This window comes from Grammomys surdaster, unplaced genomic scaffold, assembly GCF_004785775.1.
Source record: "Grammomys surdaster isolate TR1022 unplaced genomic scaffold, NIH_TR_1.0 126163, whole genome shotgun sequence".
Taxonomy (NCBI): Eukaryota; Metazoa; Chordata; class Mammalia; order Rodentia; family Muridae; genus Grammomys; species Grammomys surdaster.
In genome coordinates this window covers 7,024,636-7,037,872 of record NW_021620970.1, presented here as the reverse complement: position 1 = coordinate 7,037,872, position 13,237 = coordinate 7,024,636, and the positions used below count along the sequence as shown (strand labels likewise).

The following is a 13,237-nucleotide window of genomic DNA, read 5'->3' as shown; positions in this document are numbered from 1 at the left end:
TTTATATTATATCTGTAATGTATATATACTATCTAAGTATAGTATACTTACTTACATAGACTTGAGGCAGTTGGTTTTCCTTTTAACACCTCATAGACAGATAACGAGCAGGTGGCTCAGTGCTCCTCTGAGCCCCGTTATGAACATGAACTTAGTGTGTGGTGGTTGTGTGGCCAGTGGGTCAGTGCTCAGGTGTGCAAGAACTTCCTGAAGCCCTGTACAAGCTCAGTGTACTTCCTAGCTCAAGTCTGTAATGTGTGTTTCCCCCCTGGGTAGTTAGCTTCTAACTAAAGTAAAACTGAATTTTTTATTAGCTTCCTTCTCAATCAATTATTTTTTTTAGTTTTGGGATTTTATTACCCTTTAAAAAAAAAACCTAACATTTTTCATATATAAGTATAGATCAGATATCTTTTAGTTTGTTTCTAGCTTTAGTATATAAAGTCTCAAAGAACTCAGCCTGCTTTTAAGTTGTTTCTAAGATGTTTTTGTGCTTACTCAAATCTGTGAACTAAACCATAAAATCAAGTAACCACTAAACTTTGAGAACACAATTGAAATGCCAACTTAGTATTTTATTTGAGCTAGTAATCTAAAATTTCTATAAGTGGCATAGGCATGCTTTTATCTGGCATTTTTTTAGGGTTTATTCCAGCCTTAGAAAATAATGGTTGTTACTTCTTTCAAGAAGAAACATTTGATAATCATATAGTCATATTTATAACAGTTCAAAAATCTTCACTTGTTGAAATCTCATTAGTTTTTTTCTTTTACATCTAGTATTGTTTCTATAGCTGGAAATGTAGCTTAGTGCTAGGTGCCTGCATGTGTCAGGTTATGCATTTCACCCTCAGCATCAATTTTTAAAAGTCTTTTTTCCCCTTTAACAGAATAGATGTAAATATTACTTTTACAATGTTTTTATATATCACTAGTTGGCCTGGTGGTGGTGGCACACGCCTTTAATCCCAGCACTTGGGAGGCAGGTGGAGATCTATCTGAGTTTGAGGCCAGCCTGGTCTTCAGAGTGAGTTCCAGGACAGCCAGGACAGCTACACAGAGAAACCCTGTCTTAAATAAAAAAAAAAAGTTTACCAGTCTTGGGCTGTCCAGAGATAAATGTAATGAAAGAAAGAATTTTGGAGATATCCCAGAATCCTTGTATATAGTGCATACTTCTTAACATTACTCTGTGATAATTAAATAGTATTTTCCTTCAGATAGACTAATAATAGTATCAAATAATATTTTAATTAATTTGAGTTCAAACTTGTCTTTTCGTTGGCAAGCCTGTTGGCTAGCAATTGAGGGAAGTACAGCGCTGATGCAGTGCTTGTCCCGTATGGTGGAGCGACTGTCTGATGCTCCTCTCTGCTTCCTGCTGGGTCTCACAAACTCCTGTCCCTTTCCAGGCTGGATTGATGTCACCTGGGATGCTGGTGGCTCAAACTCTTACCGTATGGGCGCAGAAGGAAAATTTGACCTCAAGCTTGCACCAGGGTACGACCCTGATACAGTGGCATCACCCAAACCTGTTTCATCCACTGTTTCAGGCACAACGCAGTCATGGAGCAGCTTGGTGAAAAACAACTGTCCAGACAAGACGTCTGCTGCTGCAGGCTCCTCAAGTAGAAAAGGAAGCAGCAGTTCTGTGTGTAGCGTGGCCAGTAGCAGCGACATCAGCTTGGGTTCGACCAAAACGGAACGGAGATCAGAAATTGTAATGGAACACAGTATAGTTTCAGGAGCTGATGTCCTTGAACCAATTGTTGTTCTTTCATCTGCTGAAAACGTCCCTCAAACAGAAGTAGGGTCATCATCCAGTGCAAGCACCAGCACCCTAACAGCGGAAACGGGAAGTGAAAATGCTGAAAGGAAGTTAGGCCCTGATAGTTCTGTTCGAGCTCCTGGGGAATCTAGTGCAATATCCATGGGAATTGTTAGTGTCAGCTCTCCTGATGTTAGTTCAGTATCTGAATTAACTAATAAGGAAGCAGCTTCACAACGACCCCTTAGCTCTTCAGCAAGTAACAGACTGTCCGTGAGCTCTCTGTTGGCAGCTGGGGCCCCTATGAGCTCTAGTGCAAGTGTACCTAACCTGTCCTCAAGAGAAACATCTAGCTTGGAGAGCTTTGTAAGGAGAGTGGCAAACATAGCACGGACTAATGCCACGAACAACATGAACCTAAGCCGAAGCAGCAGTGATAACAACACTAATACTCTGGGGAGGAATGTGATGAGCACCGCAAGTAAGTGAGCTTTTCCTTCTGGGACCCAATGCTTCCTTCCTCTCTGAGGGATCCCCAGGAAGTCCTGTTGGTCAGCTGTTCTGGCTACAGCCTTTAGCTGATGCTAGCCGTGTCAGGCAAACCTCGTCAGACGCAGCCCCTTGGAACTATGAAGTCAAGTTCTGAAGAATCTAAAATAGTGTAAGAGTCCCGAGAGCTTGCGTTTATAAGAAATGGTTAAACACAATCACGTGACAGATGAGATGACCAGTGAGTGCTAAGCAGTAACGTTCCTGTGGTCCAGCTTTTGCTCGGCTGTATTCACGTCAGCTTCTGAGCGCTGTCTCATTCTAAGTTACTAATGAGTTCTAGTAATTCCCGTAAAGATTATAATACAACTATTTCTGTTGCTTATTCTTTGTGAAAGCTAGACTTTAAATGTTTTGAAGATAACTATGTTTTTAAAAACAGTAAGTTTTAGTTGGTTTTCAGTTTGGTTCCCAAAGTTGTTGTTGCTTTTCAATGTTTTCAGTACTAATATGTTCCATGGAGTTTAAAATACATATCTTGATTCTTTTTTTTCTTCCTAAGGTGCCTTCAATACTGTATATTTAACTGATTTGCTTCATTTTTATTTTTAGCTTCTCCTCTTATGGGTGCTCAGAGTTTCCCTAACTTGACCACACCTGGTACTACATCGACAGTGACAATGTCAACATCGGGTGTTACTAGCAGCAGCAATGTAGCTACGGCGACAACAGTTTTATCAGTGGGTCAATCATTAAGTAATACGTTAACCACCAGCCTCACGTCAACCTCTAGTGAGAGTGACACAGGTCAGGAAGCAGAATATTCCTTATATGGTAAGTCACAGGTCAAAGTTAACTACTATGCAATCTAATTACATATACAAAGTTAATTAAGTATACAATCTAATCCGTCCGTCCATCCATCCATCCATCCATCCATTCATCCATCCATCCATCCATCCATCCATCCATCCCATTTCACTTTATCTTTGTAATTCTTGGTGGGGAATGGAGTTTGAGGTAAGGTCTTGCTTTGTAGCCTTAGCTGGTCTGGAACTCACTATATAGACCTGGCTGGCTTCAAATTCACCTGTCTCTGCCTCCTGAGTGCTGGAATTAAAGGTGTGCACTACCATGTCCATCCTTATATATTTTTAATCTTTTGTATAAAATGATGTCTTTGTATAAAACGGAAAAGCTCCATGATGTAAAAGAGAATTAAAAATTATCTGATTATAAGGGCTAGAAAGATGGCTCAGGGGTTAAGAGCACTTGTTGGTCTTACAGAGGACCCAGGTTTTATTCACAGCACCCACTTGGTGGCTTACAATCATCCATAACTCCAGTTTCAAGGGGCCTAACATTCTTCTGACTTTCAAGGATACAACATGTTTAGTTAAAAGTTTGCTTAGAAAGTTCTGAAGTTTTATCTTCATGCCTTCAATATAGTAGTCAGAGACAAAAATTATTTAATTCTCTTAATGTCCTTTAAAAGGGACTGGAGAGATGGCTCAACAGGTACTAGCATTTTGCTGCTGTTTCCAAGGTCCTGGGTCCAGTTCCCAGCACCCACATGGCTGATCACTACTATCTGGAATTCCAGGGAAACACCCTCTGCTGTTGGCTTCTGCTGGCACTGGGCATGCATGTGGCACACATGCATATATGCAGGCTAAACACTAATACACATTTTACAAAATATATATTTAAAAAATAGGTAGTTCTTTGAGCATATTAGAAAAAAACTAATAAAAAATGTGTAGAGTACTACCTTCCAAACCTGATCAGATACATGGCTCTGTGTGTGTGTGTTTGTGTGTGTTTTAAGCTAAAGGAAATTATGTCCTAGAATAGTTACAACTTTCTCCTTCCCATAGACATTAATATACAACTTAGGGTTGTATTGCTGTGGATCACCTCAGGTTTAGTTCTCTAAAATAATTACTATAAAACAGTTGTCTCCCTGTCAAGATGAGTTGAAATATTGTTACCACTGAGCCTTGTTCCTGCTGCTCATTTCCTCCCCTTTGACAATACTAGAAATCAAATCCAGGACTCGCGGGCTAGGAGAGCGCTCTGTCCTCCAACTGTATCTTCTGCCGCCTGTTCTTTTAAAAAATTCATTTGATACTTTCAAAGATAAGAGCTTATGTAAGGATATATTTTATTTACTTTTTAATGTATACTTCTTTTAAAGTGTTTTCTTTTTTTCTCTATAATATGATCTCTTCTAAGCCAAACATTTAATATGTGTTATGATTTTCTAAAAGTCATATTTTTCAATTTCTGTGTTTCATTTATTGAATGTGCAAAATTTGGTGATAATTACATCAAAGTCTTATAAAAAAGCAAGTTGTCATGGAGACCCTCTGCCCCTTTCTACTCATTTGCTAGTACAATATTTTTAAGTGTTAAGATTTAGTTTTAATTGTGTGTGTAAAGTGTGTATGTACATGTGAACATGGGTATTCTTGGAATCCAGAACAGGCTGTCAGATCCCCAGAACTAGAGTTACAGGTGACTGTGACCTGCCCAGCATGGCTGCTGGGGACTGAACTCATGTCCTTTGCAAGAGCAAGTGCTCTTAAGTGTTGAGCCATCTCTCCAGCTCTTCACTTTCGTTCTTGACCGTGGTAATCTTAAATAGGGCTGTGAGGATGCCATGTGAAAGGGAGTAAAATGTTGAGCTGTTGGCTATCTAAAGGTGTTAGGTGATGAGATGACTCTTCTCCGTGACTAACACTAACAGACCATTAACGACTGCTAATTTGAAGGATGGCAGTAACAAAGGTCTTTATAAAGCTTTAATTAGGTATAAAGTTAATGTAGTGTAAACTTTCTATTTTGAGAGACATAGTTGGTTCTGTGGCATATTCAGATATTTGAAATTTGGAGCATTTCTGGTTTGTTTCATTGTTCAGGATAGAATTTCACTGTGTAGTTCAACCTAGCCTTGCATAGTTGATCGTCTTGCCAACAGAGTCCCAAGAGCTAAGGTTATAGGTGTGGGCCACCATTGACTCTCAAGCTTTTATCGTTCTTGTATACTAATAACAAAAGGAATGTGGGGGAAATGACTTAAATGAATTGTAACATATCAGAAAATTTTATTGTAGACGTTAAGAGTAGATACCTTAAAACCTGAACCAAAAGTGTAATGGGTTTATATTGTATTCAGCCATATTATGTTCATGAGAGCTATTGTAAATTGTAGGATAGCCCTTCACATATCCTAAAGATGTATTTCACTAAACTTAAGATAACCATTGATTGTAAAAACATGCCACTGATGCTAACATTGTTGCCAGTCATGCTGGGATTTACCGGTAATTATAGGACACATACTGACTTTACAATGTTAAAATATGTTTACCTTTGAAACTAATTAAGTCGAATATCATGACTCTTCTACTAAATTTTGATTAAAAGACTTTTGGTTCAAAGGTCTGTAAATGCAATTTGCTAAATAATTATAGATAATTTGATGTTCATTATCAATATGTATTTTCATCTTTGTTTAGTTCTAGTATTGAGTTTGTATTCCCTTTACATAGCTAGTGAAAACTTTCTTGTTTAATCTCATTTTTCTTTTTTGTTTTTTAGTTCTCATTAAGAACAGATTGTTAATGTCTTTATGTTGGGCAATATAAACTTAATATATTTAAAAATTATTCTTTTTTAAAATTATTCTTTATTATCATTTTTTGTTTGTTTGTTTGTTTGTTTGAGTATATGGTGCGTGTGTGTAGAGGTCAGAGGACAACTTCCAGGAGACAAGTTTTCCTTTCTCTTGTGGATTCTGGGGATTGTAGTCAGGTTGTCAGGCTTGTGCAAGTGCTTTTGACCCATTAAACCTTCTTGATGGTCCTTGTTTTGTTTTCTTTTTTCTTTTTTGTTTTTTTTAAAGATTTATTTATTTTATGTATGTGAGTATATTGTACACTATCATTCTCTCCAGATACACATCAAATCACATTTTGGGTGGTTGTGAGCCACCATGTGGTTGCTGGGAATTGAACTCAGGATCTCTGGGAGAGTAGTTGTTTCTCTTAGCTGCCGAGCCATCTCTCCAGCCCTCTTGTTCATTCATTCATTCATTCATTCATTCATTCATTCATTCATTCATTCATATTTTTTAAAGAGAATCTTACTGTGTAGTTCAGGCTGGTTTTGAACTCATGATTCTCCTGCTTCAGCCTACTGAATGCTTGTATTACAGGTATGCACTGTCACTGAAGCATGAACCAATCTTCATTAGGAGAGATATCCTAAGAAAGAAAATAATACTATATACTTATTCCATAACAAATACATGTTATTCTTAAGTAGTCATTATCATTTAATAACTTGCCATGTCTAGACTTACTCCTTTTTGATTGGCTTTAATTCTGTATGTCTTCATAAGGTCTTGTATAAAAGTAGTGTCTATAGATATTAGTTATTTGTTTATTGAATCCTTTGTCTTCTGTAAGTTTTTTAGAGTTTTGGACATTCAAGTTTTGTTTCCAAGAGTATATATGTGATAGGACAGTTCTTGGCACATAATAGATACTCAGTAGGTATCTTTGGGTAAAATAAATGATTCCAAATTGTACTTTGTGAAATATTCAGAGAATGATGGTAGAATTGCTTTGTTTTGTTTTAAACATCATCTACATGGTTGCCCTTTCCTAGATTTTGTTGACTGAAATATACTTTGAGATCATCCATTTTTTTTCTGCCATGCTTGTGATTAGTCTGTTCTTATTATGTTATGTATATTGTTAGGATAAATAGGTGGCATCATTAATTGGCATTTATGCTTGAGCCTTTTGAATTTACCTTTGGTTTGTATAACCCCAGATGCCAAGATACCTTGCTGTCGTTTACTAGTTGTGTTGACAATAAGGTTGTTGGCTTTTCCTCCTAGATTTCCTTGATAGCTGCCGTGCCAGCACTCTCCTAGCTGAGCTGGATGATGATGAGGACTTGCCCGAGCCTGACGAGGAAGACGATGAGAATGAAGATGACAATCAGGAGGACCAAGAATACGAGGAGGTTATGGTAGAGAGAGTCTTCTGTTCCCTTCACTAATGTAGGATATTAAAAGCCAGGCATGGTGGTACTCTTTTATAATCCCAGCAATTGGGAAGTAGAGACAGAGAGATTAAAAATTCAAGATCATCCTCAGTACCTGAGGAGTTGGGGCTAGTCTGGACTGCATAAAAAGTTGTCTCAATAATAAAATAGATGGGATAAAATGTTATTAAAACAAAAAAACATTAGTGAAATGAAGAGCTTTAAAAAAATGCTTTTTAGTATGTATCATTTAATGGTGTATGCCTGGGGCACATAAGACTTGCTCAGTGGGTAAAAACACTTGCCACTGTCCCTGATGACTTGAGTTCAATAATCCCTGGAACTCGCATAGTGAAAAAAGAAACTGGATTGTTGCAAGTTGTCCTCTGATCTCTATTTGTACACCAGGTATATATATACATGTGTGTATGTACTCACAGTGTACCTACAAAATAAATAGTATGTATTTTAAAATAGTATATATTTAAAAAAAATTTAGATGACATGTCTGTAGTCCTACCACTTAGGAGCCTGAAGCAGGAAGATCACAAATTTGAGGGCAGCCTGGAATTCATAGTAAATTCCAGGCCAGACTGGGCTATATAATAAATTTGGTCTCAGAATAAAGTTTGTACTAAAAGGACTGGAGGTGTAACTCAGTGATAGAGTACTTATTTAGCAGATACAAGGCTCTGGGTTCAATCTCCACTATAGTGAAAAAAGAAAAAAAAACTAAGTATATTCCTTACAAAGAAGGTTAATATATAATACATGACAAATTAAAAACCCAAACCACCCCATCTTTGCTGAAGATGGCTGATGAAGAGAACTTTTGTTGTTGTTTTTATGGTCTTCTAGACAGGGTTTCTCTGTGTAGCCCTGACTATCCTGGGACCCTGAGATCCACCTGCCTCTGCCTTCTAAGTGCTAGGATTAAAGGCGTTCGCCACCACTGCCTGGCTAAAAGAGATTTTAAGTAACAATTTCTGGGGGCTTAGACTGATTGAAGAGTGTGGATCAAATAATTAAACATATGTCTCTTGGTGTTTTTTTAATCTTAGATTCTGAGACGTCCATCCCTGCAACGTCGAGCTGGCTCTCGCTCTGATGTAACACACCATGCTGTCACTTCACAACTACCACAGGTCCCTTCTGGAGCAGGCAGCCGACCTATTGGGGAACAGGTAATATCATATATATCAAGCCTATCATACACGCTTTACATTCACAGGACAGCATCAACCAAAACGCCTACAGTATGTATGCACAGTATGTATATACAGTATGTATGCACAGTATGTATGTACAGTATGTATGTACAGTATGTATGTACAGTATGTACCACAGGAGGAGAGGGGGGCTATCAGTTACAGAGAGCAGCTTCCCCTGCTGCTTAGGTTCTGTATTTTACAGAGAACTGTGATTACTCTGGTACAATGCAGGGGTGAGTTTCATCTTGGCCTTTGAGTAAACATAAGCATAGATTAAGACAGCTGAGGTTTATAGTAGTCATAATAATCCCGGTATTTCTCATAGAAGTAGCAGTAGTAGTCTTTTTTCTTTACTTTTTTTTTTTTTTTGAAATTTTTTCTGATTAAAAAATCTCTTCCCTATTCTTTTATTCTTTAACGAAGGCTGCCAATTGTGTGTGCGTAATCAGAGGAGGCAACATGGGGTCTTAGAGTTGCAATGTCTAGGTTTGTATTCTGAATCCCAAGCTACTACGGATCTAGACATTCTAGCACCATAGGTATATGGTGCCACTTTATCTATTGAAAAAGTTATTTCAGTCAAGTGTTTAAACCGAGAGGCATATGTATGCATGTATGTCATTTGATTTTAACAACCAACATGTCATCTATTTGTTATAGAAATTTAAGGCACCTCACAAGTGACTTATCTATTTTGTGTGAATAGTTCAGAATGAAATTAAATTGACAGTAAGGAAAACTTATTTTAAAATAATAGGCTCATAAATTGGAAAAGGACTATGAAAGGTTGCATATGCCTTTTGACCAGTTTTCCCTCCAATGGTTAGTGCTATACTACTAGATTGTAATATCAAAGCTAGGAAATAGAGGCTGGATATAGTATGATTTCTTTAACCACCAAACAGTATACGTTTGATAAACATGTATTTTTACACATTTGTATTAGCTTATTTTATTATTTATTTATTTATTTATTTTTTGTTTTTCGAGACAGGGTTTCTCTGTGTAGCCCTGGCTGTCCTGGAACTCACTCTGTAGACCAGGCTAGCCTCGAACTCTCAAACTCAGAAATCCGCCTGCCTCTGCCTCCCAAGTGCTGGGATTAAAGGTGTGCACCACCACCGCCCAGCTAGCTTATTTTATGCTTTAGCAATCAGTTCAAGTAAAGGAAGTATACAGCTCTTATAAAGAACTAAAGGACAGTAAGTTGGCTCAGTGGGTTAAGACTTTTGCCACCAAGCCTGACAAATGCAAATTTGATCTCCGAGATGCACAAGTTGGAAGGAAAGAACCAACTCCCACAAATTGTCCTCTGACCTCCACATAGACATAAAAATAGACGCATAAATAGGTGTAATTTAAAAGTTAAAGAATTACTTAACTTTTGGTAGATGGCTAGTCAGTTTAGGAAGAATTTCCCCTCTACTGTAACTGTGTGGGGAATCTCTTTGTAATAGGAAGAAGAAGAGTATGAAACCAAAGGAGGTCGCCGAAGAACCTGGGATGATGACTACGTGCTGAAGCGGCAGTTTTCTGCACTGGTTCCTGCCTTTGATCCTAGACCTGGTCGTACTAATGTCCAACAGACAACTGACCTAGAAATTCCTCCCCCAGGTACAGTATATTTAAGTGTTGTATTCTAGTTTTAATTGATAAAAAATCAGATGATCATATATAGTTTGCAAGTAAAGGGCTACTTGTATTTCTAGGTTATAAATAAAACAATTTTTTAAAATACTAACTTGTATAGATGTTGGGGCCAGTGAAAGTTCAGTGAGTAAAGGAACTTACTGCTAAGCCTGACAGACTGGGTTCAAACGCTGTAGTCCACATGGTGGAAGAAGAGAGCTTCCCACATGTGCTCTGTGGCATCCTCACCCCAAGTAAAACTTCAAATCTCAGGAACTATGAGATAATAAATTTATGTTGTAGGAACATGCATTTTGTAGTAATAATGAATCTTCACTTGTCATTTAAAAGATTAAATGAAGTAGTTTATCAAGGTACCTGATTGTGCTTCAGAAAGTAAATGCCAAGTATTCTAATTTATCATCCTTAAAGAAGATTTGTTACTGAGTATGTTTTATTGATATAAAGATACTGTGTCTAATCTGAAGGCACACGTAATTTGTAACATAATATTCTATGTGAGGTTAGATATAGCTTGAATAAAATGTTCTGAACTTGACACAAGAACAGTTAGTTAAGGAGTACACATAGCTCTAGACTTTTGTATCTGTCAGCTCTCTCAATGTTTTTCCTGTCTGATGGGTCTCTGTGAGTTGAGTCCAGCATGGTCTACAGGTGTACAGCATGTTCTAGGACAGCCAGGGCGACATGTAAGACCCTGTCCTGAAACAACAACAACAACAGAAAGTACAGTGGAATGTACTACAATGAATAAAAACTATTTTAAGAGTTGGATGATATAAAGAAGAAAAAAATTATGTGTCAATAAATAGATGAGTTTTTTCCTAAATATATCATCAATCTATTTATATTTGTGCTGATCTTAATTTATTCATTTATTGTAAATAAAAGGTTGACAGATCATTGGCTGAGTGTAAGGTCAGTGATAATTTTAGTTTATAATCTTTAAAATTAAACATTGACCATCTTCATAGTTACTAAGCATTTTAAATTATATATATATATATATATATATATATATATATATATATATATTATATCCTGTTCTATTATTCTAAGTAACCTAGGTGTAATAATTCCCACTTAAAAGCAAAACAAAACAGGGTGGAGAGATGGCACACCAGCTAAAACTTGCTGCTTTTCAGAGGACCCTGACATGGCAGCTCACAACCATCTGGAGCTGCAGACCCGGGGATTTGATGCCCTCTTCTGGCCACCTTAGGCATTATGTCGAGTATGTGGTACACACACATAATATTCATGCATGCAAGACAGACCATACATTGAAAAAATTTTTAATCCTTTATTTTTATTTTTAAGTAAAACAGTTATTCCAGTACTTGGGAGGCTCAGGGAAAAAAAAGATTGTCATGAGTTCAAGGCCAGCCTAGAATATGCTGTATAATCCAAGCCATCCTGAACTCCATTAAGAAGACCTTTTCTCAGAAACCAGATGTAGTAAGTGAAATCTTGAAGCTAGGAGAGTCTAAAGTGGACATAGATTAGTGAGTGCACGGCCTTGTCTCCTAGTGCAATGCCCTTTGTGAGGTTTTTTTCACATCTTTGATATCTTTAGGAACACCTCACTCAGAGCTCTTGGAAGAAGTTGAATGTACTCCATCACCTCGCTTGGCGCTCACATTGAAAGTAACTGGGCTTGGAACAACTCGGGAAGTTGAACTGCCACTTACCAATTTCAGATCAACCATCTTTTACTATGTGCAGAAACTGCTTCAGCTGTCTTGTAATGGCAATGTGAAGTCAGATAAACTCAGACGCATTTGGGAGCCAACTTACACGTAAGATTTTAACTTGATATTTAAGCAGACAGTGTTATTATCTATGAGCCAAGGAACAATGAGTCTTTGTATTTTTGGATTACAGAAACTTAAAAGATGTGCTTTCTGTTTCGTACTTTCTGTTTGTTGCTCTGCCAGAACCAATGAGGTTGTTTTCGACTCCATATGCAGGGTGCCTAAACTTTAGAGCTGAAAGAACCTTTAAAAATAGTCCATACTAATCTAGGCTCCGGCTTGAAAAGAATGTCAACTGGATTTTTATAATTGCATGTGACAGGAGCACTAATTATACGTTATTTGCTCTTGTAGCAGAATATCTGAGTTACTACCTCTTTTTCATTCTGCAAATCATGTCAATGACATGACAGATGTGATGTGCTTTCAGTCAAATCTCTGCCCGAGCTACACCCCCAAAGGTTGACCGTTTTTGCTTCTTAGTTCTGAAATGTATGACATGAAGCACTATTGTGAGGAGTTACTGGACTAACACATGTAAAGTGTTTTTAGCTGTTGTTTCTCGGACATAGTTAAGTGCTTAGTATTACGAGTAAGTAGTATTTTATAACACATTGATATTTAATTTTACATTTTAATTTGGTTTATGATGTTCTTTTAATAATCATAATCCTGGATGATATCTGATAATAGTAGAGCTTTTTGAGATAGATAATACAATGATTTTATCACCTTCTCAGACACTGAAAATTTATTTCACTGTCTTAGGAAATGAGCCCTTCTCTTCATTATTATCCTAACCTTTCTAGTCATAGGAAAATGTCTTACCCCGTTTTATTCCTGTAACAATAAAGGAAGCCAGAACAGTTAGTCTGGAGAGCACCCATATCTTTAACCTTTAGGTTTGGGGTTGTTGAGATGGGAGGTTGGCTAAAGAGTGCTTGATGCCAGGCCTGGCCACCCAAGCTCTACTTGATGGAAGGAGAGAGTTGACCCTTAGCCTCTGATTTCCACATGTTTTCTGTGGTGTATGTGCATTTACTGGGTGCCTGTGTGTGCATACATGCACACACGTGTGCGCCTCCCCCCCATATACACACACAGGCTATGGTGATTTTTAAAAATTAAATAAAAAACTCTAGAATTGATACACATTTTCATTGTCCTTTGTATGGTGGTTTTGTTTTGTTTTTTTTTTTTTTTTAAAGGTAGAGTTTCACGTAGCCCAAGTTGGCCTCAAACTTCCTATGTAGCAAAGGGTGACTTTGAGCTTACGAGCCTCCCCCCCCACACATACTTTTTAGTAC

At 37.5% G+C, this 13,237-nt stretch overlaps 1 protein-coding gene across 4 annotated transcripts in view; it reads left to right on the top strand.

The window, feature by feature from the left end:
* Hectd1 (HECT domain E3 ubiquitin protein ligase 1) overlaps positions 1-13,237 on the top strand; it is an 89,692-nt gene that overhangs the window by 64,294 nt on the left and 12,161 nt on the right. For 2 of the 4 annotated variants that reach the window (XM_028757437.1, XM_028757440.1), the window contains 6 exons: positions 1,413-2,249; positions 2,870-3,091; positions 7,167-7,300; positions 8,377-8,499; positions 9,984-10,140; positions 11,753-11,975. In XM_028757437.1, the coding sequence (XP_028613270.1) occupies positions 1,413-2,249; positions 2,870-3,091; positions 7,167-7,300; positions 8,377-8,499; positions 9,984-10,140; positions 11,753-11,975 (1,696 nt within the window). The remainder of the gene's footprint in view (positions 1-1,412; positions 2,250-2,869; positions 3,092-7,166; positions 7,301-8,376; positions 8,500-9,983; positions 10,141-11,752; positions 11,976-13,237) is intronic. The other 2 variants (XM_028757439.1, XM_028757438.1) reach the window with 2 other exon arrangements.